The following is a 15,026-nucleotide window of genomic DNA, read 5'->3' as shown; positions in this document are numbered from 1 at the left end:
GTCTCTGTTCCCTTCTCTGACATAACAGATGGGTTACTGCTTGTTATAATTATTAACATCGTGGTGTGGGCCAGGGCTAGGGCGGGCGACCTTGACTCTTTCTTTGGGCTGGGGAGGGCCCGTCGTTAGGGTCTGGAATGTTAACTCAAGTGGTGACTGACTGTTTCCGTAATAGCCGGTTGTTGTGGCTGCACGCTCTAGTACCTGAGGCTGTGTACTTCACCGAGCTTGTGGTAGAGCCTAGGGCAAACCGCTGTCCCAAGAGAATGCTGGGATAGATAGAGTTAGCCAATACGAGTCTGAACGTGGTGATTTTGCTGGTTGTTTTAGCTCCAGATGTTGGCATGCTTAGTTTTTAATGTGATTAATAAATGTGGCGCCATATCCCTCCCCGCCTCCCCCCCCCCCACGCCTGAACCCCGTCTCCTACCCCCTTCCCCGCCCTTGTTCTTTCTGAAAAACTTAAGAAACAGTAATGAAAACCTTGGTGTTTCAAACTGCACTTTGTTCTCATGTTCTGCAAAAGACCTCAGACTTGCCGGTAGAAGCACTCCGAAATCGGAGTAGGGGTAGAGACATCCGAAGTGTCTCTGTCTTACAGTTTTTGATGTATTTTGTTTAAGGCAGCAGCCGAAGTGCTTTGGGGTATGACTACACCCAAGAGAAGTAAATCCATGATAATACAACTTAACTTTTCTAATTTTGGGGTAGTCACTGATGAATTACCAAATTAGCTTGTATCTTTCCATCCTAAACATAGTCCCCCTTTTAAAGGGCCTCTCTGTAGCACCATTATAAAGTAATCAGGAGAGTCGTCGTGTTGAAATATTACCAACTTACAAAAAAACAAACATTCACGTAGTTTTTCTTCATGCTGATATTCTCCTCAAGCTTTTTGTTATCAGTAAAACACTTGTATTCCCGTTCTGGTTTTCCTGAATTTAAATAGCAAAGAACCTCATCAAATTTCAAACTTCAAAGTCCGAGTTGAGTTAGAATAGAAGGAAACTACTGCACATAGATTCTCTCCCATTTCCTTCTGGTTTGGAAGGAATCTCCTTTCCCCCAGTCTGATCTCTTGAGGTTCTGATGGCTTTTTGCAGGTTGAGGAACACGAGAGGGAGTGGTCCTATGAGTAACTAAATTCAGAACCTCCTTTTCCAGAATTCCAGAATTAGCATGCTAACCGCTCAAAGTGATGATTTGATAGAATCCCCAGTATTTTCGACTTTACAGAGACTTTCAGAGAGTCAGGTCGGTACTGAGCCTCAGAATCCCTTAATGGGAATGTATATTCTGCCCTATGGCATAGAACTTCAGTTTTTAAGTGTTTTACTCAGGTGAACACAAATTGGGCTTTAACTGCTTTGATTACGTTGGTGTTTTAAATTTTTAAAGATTATTTTGGTGTCTTTTGGAATACTAAAGGCACAGACCACCTAATGGCTGTTTACCACGCTATCGTTGCTTACAAAGTTTTCCTAAAGACGGCCCTGGTGTAGACCTCACTCTAGCAAACTTTAATTCTAAACCAATGGAACCATCTGTAGTTATAATGAAAAATTGAGCCTTTCAGGTTCATTTAAAGCTTAAAATTTCAGCTATAATGATTGGCTTGTTGCTTTGGTTAACACATGCTTTTACTGCTCTTTAGAAGTTTAAAAAAGGACCTACCTAGCTAGCCATAGATACAGTCAGGTAAAGAGACACTTTATAGCGCGTGTATGTATAGATAGGTCTAGTTTTAGTTACAGATACAGCGGTGTATATGTTACAGCCTGGATGTATACAGTTTTGCCCAAATCAGTCTGTTCCCATAGACCTGGCTGGATTTCAGAGTGAACGTGTTGATCTCAGGTAGCCCCCGAGGGTGCTTCCCGCCTTGTTTCTATCCATTACCATGTCATTGCCAGTGTTTGGTAATATTAATTAGAATCTTCTTACTTATACGTGGAAGAATTTGTAATGGAGAAAGAAACGTTTGCTTTCCTGAGTGATTCACTTGAAGAACAAAGAGAAATAATACGTAACTACTGTAATCCAGTCAGAGGGATACTTTGAACGTACGCTGGAAGTTACTGCTGATGACGTCAAGAGTATAAACGTTCCTCCGGAATGCAGAGCGTTCACGTAGAGAAAGCGTACGTGAGATGGTGTCCCAGCGTGTACCAGCTGGACATAGTTATATCTGAGAGGGAGAAATAGTCATAAGAATTTACACCTGAATTAGGTGTAGGTGAAATAGACAAAGTCTAGAAGAGGAAAAAAAAGTAGGGCTTGCCGCTTTTTAAAATAGCACTTATTGTTGTGATTTTCTTTGAAACACTTCATGGGAGAGTACATGTGGTTCACCCTGACAGCGGAAACCTTTGGGGTGTTTGTTCCCCTAAACTGAAGGGAAGTAATAATAGGATGGAAGAGTTTGGGAGCCTCTAGGACCAAGGGGATAGTGGAACCACTGGAAGAAGGACTCCAGAGTGCGCAGTGAGACTGGGTGTTAAGTAAGGGCCTCTGAATCTGTTAGGAGAGGAAAATAAATGCAGGCAAATGCTCAGGCCATGGAGGGAGGCCCAACTCATCTAGCTGAATCCCGCTGCAAGGCCCTCAGCCATTCATAATCTGATTTGCCCCAGTCCTAAATGCAGCTCGGGACCGGCAGACTTTTTCTGCGAAGGGCCAAGGGCTAAACGTTTTCGGCTTCGGAGGCCATACGGTGCCGTCACGCCTGCTTTCAGAAACAGGTGGCAGGCTGCATCGGCTCACAGCCCGAAGGTTCCAACCCCTGATCTACACTGGTTTTTCCTATTAAACGTTGCCTCTCGACAAAAAGCCTAGTCCTGATGGAGCATAGCACCAGAGAGGACCTTTCTGTTAACATCCTGTAGTCTCTTAGCAATAAATCAGCCTGAGAACCTGAAGTTAACACATACACATTTACATTCCCCACCAGTCAGATAGCGTTCTCCCACCTTCCTGCAAATACTTGCCCTGTTGAAAGTTCCAGCAAAGACCATGAAGTAAGACAGGTCTGAGATCATGTCTTTGCTGCTTACATCGGCGAACGGGTCCCACTGAGGTAGTTTACTCTTGTAATTGTCCTAAATTGGAAAGCAGATCCCTGCGTTGGGTGGAGCTTAATTTTGTGCCAGGGGAAGGATAACATGCAGACTGATGCAGTTTGAAACATTTCTCCTCCCATGTGTGTGTCCGTGTTTGCGTCTGTCCCTGTGTCATTGTGCGTGTACGTCTGCGTGTGGGTGGGTGTGTGTTGGTCCGGCCGTCGGGGGAGAGGTATCTGTAAAGTCAGTTCTCTTCTCTCCTGTAGGGCGGATACGCAGCCTACAGATATGCACAGCCGGCTACCGCGACCGCGGCCACAGCCGCTGCCGCCGCCGCTGCAGCTTACAGCGACGGGTAAGCGGGCGGGGAGCCCGGGGGGGGGGGGGGGGGCCCAGGTGCCGCCCCGCCTTCCTCCTGTCACCATTTCCGGATCGCCACTCGGGCCACCCTGGGCTCCAGATGCCTGCAGACCCCCTTGGGCCCTGTGCTCCACCCCCCTCCCGCTTATTCCTGTCTCTCTTTGGCTTTGACCCCAGGCTCCCTCTCTCCCTCTTCCTCATCCCCACCTCCTTGCTTTTCCATTTGATGGAAGTCCTTCGGAAGTTTCCAGAGGTACTGCATTTGGGAGTAGAAGCGGACAGGTTTCCGTTCTGCCCGTTCCCTAATAACGTTGAGGACCGAGTTACTCGCTAGTCTTGATTAGCACAGTAAGCGCTCTCATTCTTTTAGATCATGGCCTTTTCTTGCTCTCCCTGATTGTCTTTCTTCTCTCCAGTTACGGCCGGGTATACACAGCCGACCCCTACCACGCCCTGGCCCCTGCCGCTAGCTATGGAGTTGGCGCTGTGGTGAGTATTATTATATGTACCGTATTTTTTTTTAACCACTTTACACCTTTTAATTTTTACCTGCAGTTTGCAAAAGCTCTAGAAGTGTAATAAATTCAGCCCTTCTTCCATTGCCAAAGTGTTGAAGCCACAGAAGACTAGCTGGAAATTCATATCACCTTCATCCGTGTGTTGTAGCGTGAGCCCCTTGACCTGGTTACCGGCAGCAGAAAGGCATGAATAGTGACAGTCTGCCCTGGGTGACGGCATCATTTGGGAGAGAAAGAAGGGAACAGGTTGATGCTTTATATTGGCTCAGATGTTGGATACATACACCTGTGGCTTGGTTTAACTGATAGGTCTTAGCAGAGATGTCGGAGGAGAGACTCTCCAGCTTTCACAGTAAGCTTCCCAAAACCTGTGCATTAGTTTCAGATGCAGATATCAAAGGATGTCCCTGCCATTTCTGAGCCTTCTGGCAGAAAGCGCTAGAAATCACCAAATGAATGCCTTACAAAGGTCTTTTCTATCCGTAACATTCATAGCAAAATACGATGTTTTCCTGGAAGCGTAGAAAAGATCCATAGACCTCAATTTAGAATAATCCTCCCCCCAACCAAACTCGAACCCTCACTGTGGTATTTTTGTGGTGGCGTGATACCTCCAGGCCCAGTGATAGTGACTCACCGGCCGCAGCAGGACACACCGTGTCACGGCGACATCTCCTAACGCTGTGTGCCGTCCAGAGTACAGCCAGGCAGCGGCCTGGGGGTCACGGACGACAGTGTGTGATGGGGAGGCAGAGTGATAAATGAAATTTAAGACCGGGAGGAATATGAGAGAGCCCATCATTTCTCACACTAAATTTCTAATGATAGATTTGTGGGAGGAAGTAACAGGGTCCTGAGGGGAATGTAGGTGTAGACAGACAAGATAAAGACAGTGATAGAAGTTGCTGAGATTTTATGTGCCAAAAAGATACAGATCCGACCCCGAAAGAATGACCCAAGGAGAGAGATGTTCCTAGGGAACTTTTAATGGAGATAGGTCGTTAGATAAAAGAAAGGAATTAAAGCCCAGTTAAAATGAGAGAGAGAGAGAGAGAGAGAGAGAGAGAGAGAGAGAGAGAGAGGGAGAGGGAGAGAAGGAAGGAAGAGAAGGGAGGGAGGAAGGAAGGAATGAATTCAGATACGTCAAGAAGCACCTAGTTGGCACATTTTGTAGGTTATAGAGGAACTAGACTTTAATATTTAAAAGATTGACTGTGGTTTAAATCCAGCACCATCTGGAACGTGGTATGTGACAGTTAGTGGTCAGAGCACCTGGGCACCTGTTCCCTGCAGACAGGTAATGTGCAAGAAGGTGAAATCAGCTATGATGTCATCAAGGTAAACCGAAACTCGTGCTAAATTTTAAACATCAGATTATTTACTGACTTGGTTTTAAACTCTACTGAGTTTCCCTTCTTTGCTAATTAATGTAAATCATTAAGTACAGTGTCATCATACCCTCTTCTTGAGAATATCGGGCCAGCAGTGAGTGTCGTGGGTTCTGGTTTGAGCCCCTTAGAGGCAGAAGTTGGTTTCCCAATGTCACTGCACAAGGTCACATCGTACCAGTTGCTTTGAAGCTTCTAAAGAAACTGTTTTCCCAAATCCCTTTTCAGGACACTTTTCTTCACCTTTAATGTTTCTCTCATCAACCTTTTAATTATTTTTATGTCTCTAATTACTGCAGGCGAGTTTATACCGAGGTGGCTACAGCCGATTTGCCCCCTACTGAAGTGACGTGAGACCCCGCAAATGGGACAGCCCCCCAGTTCATGAGGCCTGGCTATTGCAATATTTACTAGTAGAGGAACTCTATAGCAAGATGAAGAGGAAAAACAAACAAACAAAAAAAAAAACACAAAAAAAGAGAGAATACTTTTTTATACCTCACTATGTTCTTTGAATATGTATTTTTCCTTTAAATTTCTGCCTTTAATTCTTTTGTTCCAAAGATTGTGCATTTTTTTCTTTTTTTTTTCCTTTTTTTTTTTTTTTAACTGTGGTAAAAAAAAAAAAAAAATAATGCATTTCCATGTCTGTATGTCCGTGCTAGCTCATTCTGTCAATCACGGAAGAGGCAGTTCATGAGGAAGGAGAGACCTTAGGAGCTGATGAATGCATGTGATCAGAAATCAGCAGGCAGAGTTACCAAAGTGTATCCGGTGCTGAGTGGCTGGGGGACAAGCAGAAGTGGAGATCTTTCTGCGACAGGATATTCTTCTAGTCTTCTGAGTTTCTGGTCTTCGGCAGGCAATTCTGGTTGGCTGTGGCTGGAATCCACATGCTGATAGATGACAGGAATTTGTGCTTGCAAAGCGGGAGAATTAAAAGCCACTGTCCTCTCCTCTTCCCTCCTGTCTTTTCCATCCTTTTTACAATCATCTTACCTGCACAGCCTGAGACGGTTGGCATAGTTTTTGGAATTATAGTATTAATATTTCCAAACACGCTCTCAGACTGTGGATAATAAACACCTCATTAGGAAACCGATCTCAGAATGAACTCCGGAGTGTGAAAAAGATCATTCTTTTCTTTCTTGAGATCCTAGCATTCCTGCTGGGCCTCTTCTCCTTTCTCTGAACCACGGCTTGGCTCATCTGTCCTTTAATGAACTCCCTGCTCCCACGTCCTCAAGAGTCAGGAATTTAGGACCCAGGGACAGGAGAATAAATAGCCAGCGACCAGATTTCCCGGCTTGAGGGTTAGAAGTACAGAGTGTTGGGAGTCAGTAAAGACAGTAAGGAAAAGAAAAGGGATATCGGAGGGTGTCTGGCAGGGCTCTGATATTCCTGTCCTTTCTCTTACATCAGGAGGGCAGTACAAGGTGTAAAACGTATGAAAACCGTTAGCAAAAGATCAAGCATTGAGTGCCAGGTCCGCTGTCCCTGGAAGCTTGCGGTGACTGGGGCACGGAACGGCAGGCAGGGGCGCTTTGTACTGGCTCCAAAGCCATAGGAATCCCCAGCTCCCGGGGCCTCTGCGAGCAACTTCTCTGTCCACAGTCTTGAGCTCTCGTGGCCCTTCCGCCCGGCTTATCGTCATCCTCCAAAGACGCCAGCCGAGCACCCGCCCACTTGGTGTATATACCAACACTACAGGATATCAAACCCGAGCCCCTGAGGTTGCTCCCCTCCCATCCTGGAAGGAGAGTCTGACATGGCAAGGATCTTCTGTGTTGCCAGGAAGAGTCATGTGGTGGCCGCAGCAGTGGGTCACTGCCGCGGCCCTGCGGCTTTGATGTTACATGTATAAGCAAGGTAGGGGAGAGGCGTTTCTCTTCTAGCTGGTAATGGTAGAGGCCAGGGTCCTGCCGCATTTCCAAAATGAAGGCCTGAGAAAATAGAAAAGCACGTTCTGTTTGGCTCCCTGGTCTATTCACGTTGGTACTAGGGTGACCTCTCACCCAAGGGATAGCTGCTCAAGGGAGTAATTCAGAGACATGGAGCTTCCGGTTTGGTATGGGTTTATTTTCCGTTTGTGTTTTTGTTTTTGTTTTTGTTTTTTTACTCCTGCCTCCACACATGTTCTTGACTGATGACTATTCGTGTCCCTGAATTAAAATGACTGACACATGGCAGCATGAAGCATCCTTTGTAAGCAGAGTGATCTGTCCGGGAGGGACTGGCCTGTCGTGTAAAGCACAACTCTTCTCCCCCCTCGGAAGCCCCGCTCTCCTGATGTCAGGGGGAGAGGCTGTCCCTGAAACGAGGGGAGACGTCAAGGAAGATAGAGGCCTCGATGCAATCTTAACTGATTCTGGGGAGGACTGCATGGAACAGGGGACACCAAACTGCCCGGGCCGTTGGCCACTTTGAAGGGTTCTCCTCCCCAAGCCAAAGTTTGGTTCGTTGCCGTTAAGACAATTTTTGTTGTGTTGTATATAAATATTTTAGTTAGAGGAAGGGTTCATGGGATGCGGGGGCTATCACAGTTCTAGAGAATGGGGGCAGGGAGGATTTTTTTTCCCCCCTTTGCTTTTGGCTTTTGTTTTGAGGGAGAGCTTTTACTGACTAAAGACACAGAGAAACCTCGGGTTGTGTTCAAACAGGGGCCGTTGACAAAAATGGCAAACCACGGCTCGGTGGAGACCAGGCCAGATTTGACGTGGTTGTGGCTGTCGCAGGGGAATGAGCTTAATCATTTGCTCTTCTTTTGTCCGAGAGAGAGAGAGACCAGGACGGTGGGAAAGGGAGAGAAGGCAGCCCCCACCGCCTTTCGGAAAGAGGCGGAAGCTGGAGCTTGGGGTTCCTTGCGTGCATTTCAGTTCAGCGGGTTCTGGCTGAGGACTCCGCGGGCAGGCCCTGCGTGCCCTGCTGCGTCTCCAGGGATGGCTTTGAGCACGGCTTCCTCCAGTCCCTTCTCTAAGGAAGGCCAAGCAGAGTTCAGCTTTCGCCAGAGGGCCTTTGCTTTTTAGCGTCAGCACTGAGACTCGGGGCTCCCGTGAGCACCCGAAGGAGACAGTGTCGGCCTCCCCCTCACCTCTTGAACTTTGAGACTCCGTACAGCCAGCCCCCATCGGAGGCAGGTTCCTCGGAGCACCGAGGCTTGTCTGCTCCCGGCTCTGGTTCCCGTCGCACCGAGCGACCGAGCCGGGAGGGAGTCTGGCGTCTGGGGGTTCGTGGGCGGATGCCGTTCGATGATCCAAAAACCTCACCGATGCTGAAGGCCAGCACGTGACCGATTTCCACAGCTTTCCCGTAGCTCCTGGCGTGGACTCCTGTGCTTAGTATCTTACTCCTAGAGAAGCTGGGCTCCTTTAAGGAGACCCCTAGCGAAAACCGTCCTCTCGGTCTCCCTCTTTCGGCCCAGAGAGCCGCCCGTAGGTCTTTTCTGGAATCCCTTGTGGTGCGCGGTTCACCGGGTCAGACGTTGTGACTCAGCGTTGTTAAGGCTCTCGGGTTTGCCGGCCTTGCCGCCGCCCCCGGCCTCCGGCAGCCACGAGGTGGGATGGAGCCGGTGTCACTTGTCCTTGAAAAAGAAGGGCACTGGGGCTCAACTCCTAGTTTAAGAGGGGAGCTAGTGGACGTTATTCAGTAGAAACCCGGGACAGCAGCTTTTCCTGAAAAGTAGAACCCCTCAGGGGCTGGGCCACTCCGACTTCAGGTCATACTTTCCTAGCCGTGCAGCGGAGCAGTGGGTGAGTCAACACCCCCCGTTAGTTTCCCGATGGGAGGGAGGTGTAGACTCGGGATGGCAGCCACCTCGAGGACCTGCAGGAAGGCCTTGATCACCCCCCTTTCCTCGGGCAGGCGCGCAAGGCCACGCCAGGGTCCATCTGGAAGGCACGCCGGCCGGGAGCCCGGCGTCCAGCCCCCTCTGCTGCTTGCAGCCTCTAGGACGGTAACATTTGCAGAATTGCAGACTTTTTCCCCCCAGTTGATAGGAAGAAAGGGACTTTGGGGGGTGGGGGTTGGGGAAGGGGTAGTGGTGTTTTAAAAAGCATAAGTTACCTGTTTGCACTGTTACAAGATAGGAAAAAAAAATAGTGGGCAAGGTGAACATCAGACGTAAATTTGCGTGTTTTTATTTTGTCATGCTCTTGAAGATGTCTGACCATTTGTAGGTATACACCAGTGAAACTTGATTCTCTGTTGCATCAAACACTTTTTTTTTTTTTTTTGGCAATGTTACTGTCCACAAACCTCTTCTCCCCTCCCTTTCCCTTTTCCTGTGTACTTCTTCATAGTTGCTTTACTGATCAACCAGGCAATAGCCATCCAAGAGCTAGAGCGTGAAGCAGGGCCCTCTCCAAGTAGGCTCTGGGTGTCCTAAGCCAGCACGCGCCCTCTGGTTTAGTGAGTGCAGTCGAGTCCCTGGCACCTGTCTTGAAAACAAGGCTTCCAGACCAGACTCCAGCAAGTTCTCGAATTCCTGAATCCGATGGACCAGGAGCGAGGAGCTGAGCGTGGAGGGGACCCCTCGGGTACCGAAGTTGGCTGTAGTAGCTGAGTTCTTCTCCACGTTACCGGAACTGTAGCCAGTTACAGTTTACTCAGGAAAACGGTAGATCAATTCAGCCATGGTAGTGCTGGTTGGCAGGGATTGGTAACTGAGGGAACTGCTCGTCAGCCAAAACGCAAACCTTGCCTTTAAGGAGACTGCCGGCGGGGGGCTGGGGTGGGGGGAGGGCCTTTCCGTGTCCCTTCTGGCTGGTGGTCACACACGCCTGTGTGGGGAAGGCCCGGTCACACTGGCAAGCAAAAAGGGAACATCAATTCTCTCTCCTCTCCCCACCCCCTGCCCCAGTCACCGACACCAGATTCCCAGGGGGTACACGCGGTTTTGAATTTTTTTTTTTTTTAAGTGACTTTCGGTTTGGTTTTTCTGGGGACTGATAAGTGCTTTAAGCAATGTCTCTACCCCGTTGAGACTCCCAGCTTAGCCATTTTCTTGTATTTTTCTGTTCACAGTATTTGTGTGTGTGTGTGTGTGTGTGTGCTCGTTTTGGCTGTATTATATATCGAGTGATGAATTGATCCTCTTTTTTCCCTAAGGGATATGAACTGTTTTTGTTTTTGTTTTTGTTTTTTTTTTCTTGTGTTCTAATTCTGCTTGTGAATAGCTGGAGCAAACCTGGGGCTGACACACGTAAGCTAGGGCTCAAGTGCTCAGAGAGCCAGCGCAGTTGACTCGTCCCTGACGGGCGACCGACCTGCGTCTCTGAGCCTTTCAGTCCAAATCTTTGCAAGGCTGAAAACGCCACAGACCCTCTCCTCTCCTCCCCACCCCCCATGGCAGGGACTGGACCATCCCGACATGCAACACGCAGCCTCTCCGGCCCCCTCCCGTTGCCATGGCAAAACAGGTACCTTTGGGGCACGGGGGCATCACGTGGGATGCTTGTATAATTGACCACCTCGCCTTCTCTCCCCACCCCCTCACCCCCAGAGTCACTTCCTAGGACACCCGAGCTGCTTGCCCAGGGTCCTGTTTCCCTGCGAACTCCAGAGAAGCACCCCAGGGCTTTGTGACAGTCTCTGACTCCCTCCCCTTCTCGTTAAGAATCATATTGTATAGTAGCTTTCAGACCATACAGTATTCATTGGGTTACTCCTATTATTATCAAGTAGCTGGAATTGTGAAGGTCGGAGTAGTTAGATCTTTAGCTTTTATTCCTTATTTTTTTGTATTACTATCCATGTGTATAAATTATTGATCATGTTGCTGGCTTTTATAAACTCTAAGCAAAGGAGGAGCACTGCCTCTGCCTTTGCAAATGGTAATGAAGCACTGTTTTTAAATAAAAGAGAGAAACACCATTCTTGGGCCCGTGTGCGTTGATCCGGGGATCCCTGTTGCCTCCGGGAGGCTCAAAACCTACCCCTTGGATTTGACTTCTTCAGAGGGAGGAGAGAGGAGGCAGCGCGGCACCTTCTGGGCGGAGGGCGCTCTGGCTCTGGGTCTTGCGGGCTGGGGGGGTAGGTAGGTGAGGCCTGAGTCTGGGGGAGGGAGCTGGGGGGGGAGGGAGGGGGTAGGGGCCGTGGGGGCGGTGGGGAGTGCTTCGCCGTGGGTTCCTCTGGGCTGGGCAGAAGCTGCATTTTGTGCTTCTGCCTCTGACCTCCTTTCAGCCCTCGTGCTCTCCTGGACTCCTCGCTGCCCCCTCCCCTTCCGGCCACTTGACCTTCCTGCCTCACTGTCCCTGTCATGGTGTCCCCTGGGCTCCTGTGCCCTCTCCTTCCTGTGGGGTCCTGCTGGCCCTTCTCTCCCCTGGCCAGACCTTCTCACCCGCCCCTCCTGTGCTGGTTTCCCCCCTCCCCCGGTCTCCAGAATTCTCCACGAGCCTCCAGTGCCCTTCGCTCGGCTCTCCGGTCACCTTGCTTCCTGTTCCGTGGAAGAGATGGAAGTGCCACCATCTCCCTGAAAGAATGCGCTTTGCCACCAGACACCTACCCGAGTTCACACCCCTTCTTCCCCCCTCTCTCCTCTTCTACTGGAAACACGTTCTTCACCTTAGGAGCTGCCCCCGCACTCATGCCCCGCACCTCATCCTTCCGGGGACCTTTGTCGTGCCCTCCTGCGAGGTCAACCTTTCATTTCCTACTCGTTAGTCCCTCTGGCATTTAAACCTGCTTACACCTTTAACAGATTTTTTAAGTAATTCTGCAAGATCCCAGGTCCTCTCCTACGTGACAGACTTCTGGAATCGATTTCTGCCCGCTGATGCCCCGTGATCCTTCCACCTGCACAGCCACCGTGGGGGGGTGAAGGCTCCCTCTGCTGCCACCGCGCCAGCTAGTGGGTCCCACTTCCTCTCCAGTGGTCCCCGTTTCCATACATTTGCCCAGCAGCGCCCACCACCGAAGTCCGTTCTCCGTTGGTAACCCGCTTGTTACCAACACGGCGCGTGCGTGGTCATGCGCTTCTGTCCAGAACACCACCTGCTCGGCTCCCCACCCTGGTCCGAGCGCCTGGGCGTCAGGACGGCCAGCACCAGGCACGTGGAAACAATCTGTTGGGGGCGGGGGGTGGGGGGAAGGGCTGCATGAAGTGAGACACAGTTTCCAGCCTTCCTTCCCCTCTGTGGTCGCCCCAAGTGAGTGAGTAATCGGGTCCCGCTTGAGAGCCATCCACGTTATCTTCTCGATCTTTCTCGCAGCCCCGAGGCAGGCACTTGGGCACCGGCCCTCCCGGGTCTCTGGGCGCCCCCTCCTTTGCTGAGTACACCACGTGGGCAGAGTCCTGACTGCCCTTCTCCCAGGCCATCGCTAGGGGTGTGTTTGCAGCCAAGTGCCCCCCCCCCCCCCCAGGAATGAGCGTCCATCCGGGACAAAGAACAAGCTAAGCCAGACGGGGATCCTCCGCATAATCCGGCTGCAGTGTAGACCTTCGGCATCCATCCGGGCTCCTATCACCTCTCCCTCCACGCCCACGGGACTTGGGGACACTGAGGCTCCCTCAGTCCCCTGTGCCAGGAGCACCAAAGCCCTCTGTCTCTGCCCCAGTCTCGTGTTTCTGCCAGGATGCGGGAAACGGTAACGGGCCAACCTAGCCTCCAGGGAGGGAGAAGTCAAAGCCCAGACCTGATAAGTTGTCACTCCCCTATTTAAGACGTGGAAGCTGCAGAGAGGTGACCTAACTTTTGCCCTAAGTCACCTAAGTAGGAAGCGGCAGCCCTGTGACCTCTGAGCTCTGGTGTTTCCTGGCGCTTCCCTTGTGGGAGCTCCTGCAGGGGGCGCCTGGGTGGCCCAGTCGTTCGAGCCTCCGACTTGCACTCAGGTCGGTTCGTGAGTTCGAGCCCCGCATCAGGTTCGCTGCTGTCAGCCCGTCAGCACAGAGCCCACTTGGGATCCTCTGTCTTCCTCTCTCTGCCCCTCCCCCGCTTGCGCTGTCCCCAGTAACGAATATGTAAAAAAGAAACTAAGGGACTCCTGCAGAAATCCAAGAGCCAGCCAGCTGTACCCTGCCCCTGGCTGTCCCTGTGCCTTCTGTAGGGTCCTCTTCCTCCACCCAGCCTGCAAGTACCCGTGTCCCTGGGCCCCTCCCCTCCCGAGAACTTTGCCGTCAGGTTCCGCTCTCAGCAGGTGACAGACCACCCCCCCTCCGAAGTCCGGGACCCCCTCCCCCAAAACTCCACACCCCGGAGATCGTCTCGCCACCCCAAACCTTGCGTTCCCTCGGTCGATGAGCTGAACAAACGTTGGCAATCACCGTGTTAAAACCCAAAGGAGAAAGGAAAGGACGAGTGAAAACTCCTGCTCAGAGGAGGGTGTCCCCCACGTTTGCCTCGGGCCCCTGCACCTTGTCGGTCCGTTTTCACTGCCGCGCCATCCCTCTCGCTGAGCCAGGTGCCCGATTGTAGCACCCTCCCCGGCCCCAGCCTGCTCTGTGCCCAGCACCACTGCCCATGCCCGGATCCACCTGCCGCCTCTCCCGCTTGCTCTGCCCAGGGCAGGAGCGGGGCCCCGGCACCTTCCACCTCCCCCCACCACGCTGCCTGGCCTCCTGCCCCTCCGCCGAGCTCGTTCCGTCCATCTAACCTCCTCTGCTCGGAAACACAGCCCCGGCTCTCATCCTTCTCCCCAATTAAATCCTGCCCCTCAGTGACCGGCCAGTCGCAGCGAGCCCCCTCCACCTATACGACTTCCTATTTGACCTCCTTCGGAGCCCTTAGCCATCCCCAAATCATCTCAGGTCAGCCGGCTCACTCGTGTGTTTGCTTCTAGGTTTCTCTCACTCCTTCCATTAGATTCTGGTTCTAGAAGGTGAGCCCTGGCACAGAAGGGGGCGGGCAGCCTCAAACACCCCGCTGCATCCCAGGGCCCGGCCGGCCGTGTGGCCAGCACTCAGCACAGCCACTGGTGAAGGAAGGATGGCCGGACCCCTGCCTCCAGAATGTTCCTCTCCTGGCCTGCCAGCCCTCTACACGTGGGCCTGGATTCTCCTTCTAAAATAAATGTGAACACATCATCCCTTGCCTCAAAATCCTTGAGAAACTCCCATTTTCCAGAGTCTAAAATCCAAATTCCTTAACACGGCACTCAAGGCCTTCACGCCCCCAGCTCAGGCCCCCTTGCCCTCTGGCTCCCGTGCCCGCCCGGCCCCACCGCTGGGGACTGCCCTCCAGACAAGCCGTGCTTCCCTCTCCCCTGGCCTTTGCCCCTCTTCCCACACCGAATGAACTTGTCCTCAACTTTCAAAGCTCAGATCAAATGTCATCTCTTTTGGGGGCGCCTGGGTGGCTCAGTCGGCTAAGCGTCCGACTTCGGCTCAGGTCACGATCTCACGGTTCGTGAGTTCGAGCCCCGCGTCGGGCTCTGGGCTGACCGCTCGGAGCCTGGACCCTGCTTCGGATTCTGTGTCTCCCTCTGTCTCCGCTCCTCCCCTGCTCACCCTCTGGCTCTCTCTCTCAAGGATAAACAGTTTTTAAAAAGTCATCTTTTTTTTAAAATTTTTATTTTTTTTTTTAGGTCAGGGAGGGGCAGAGAGAGAGGGAGGGAGAGAATCCCAAGCAGGCTCCGTGCTGTCAGCCCAGAGCCCCACTCGGGGCTTGAACCCACGAATCGTGAGATCATGCCCTGTGCCAAAGTGGGACACTCAACCGACTGAGCCACCCAGGCGCCCCCCGCCCCCCGCGCCCCGCCATAGTGGG

The 15,026-nt window shown here is 51.5% G+C and overlaps 1 protein-coding gene across 12 annotated transcripts in view; it reads left to right on the top strand.

Moving 5' to 3' along the window:
* The window catches only part of RBFOX2 (RNA binding fox-1 homolog 2), a 216,357-nt gene extending 208,845 nt beyond the window's left edge, over positions 1 to 7,512 (top strand). For all 12 annotated transcript variants that reach the window (XM_030320513.1, XM_030320511.1, XM_030320509.1 and 9 more), the window contains 3 exons: positions 3,326 to 3,414; positions 3,836 to 3,908; positions 5,625 to 7,512. In XM_030320513.1, coding sequence (XP_030176373.1) covers positions 3,326 to 3,414; positions 3,836 to 3,908; positions 5,625 to 5,679 — 217 coding nt within the window. In that variant the 3' untranslated portion in view covers positions 5,680 to 7,512. The remainder of the gene's footprint in view (positions 1 to 3,325; positions 3,415 to 3,835; positions 3,909 to 5,624) is intronic.
* The last annotated feature ends 7,514 nt before the right edge of the window (positions 7,513 to 15,026 follow it).

Source organism: Lynx canadensis, chromosome B4 (assembly GCF_007474595.2).
Source record: "Lynx canadensis isolate LIC74 chromosome B4, mLynCan4.pri.v2, whole genome shotgun sequence".
Lineage (NCBI taxonomy): Eukaryota > Metazoa > Chordata > Mammalia > Carnivora > Felidae > Lynx > Lynx canadensis.
Note: the sequence above shows the minus strand (reverse complement) of the source record. Positions and strands in the feature narration are given on the sequence as shown.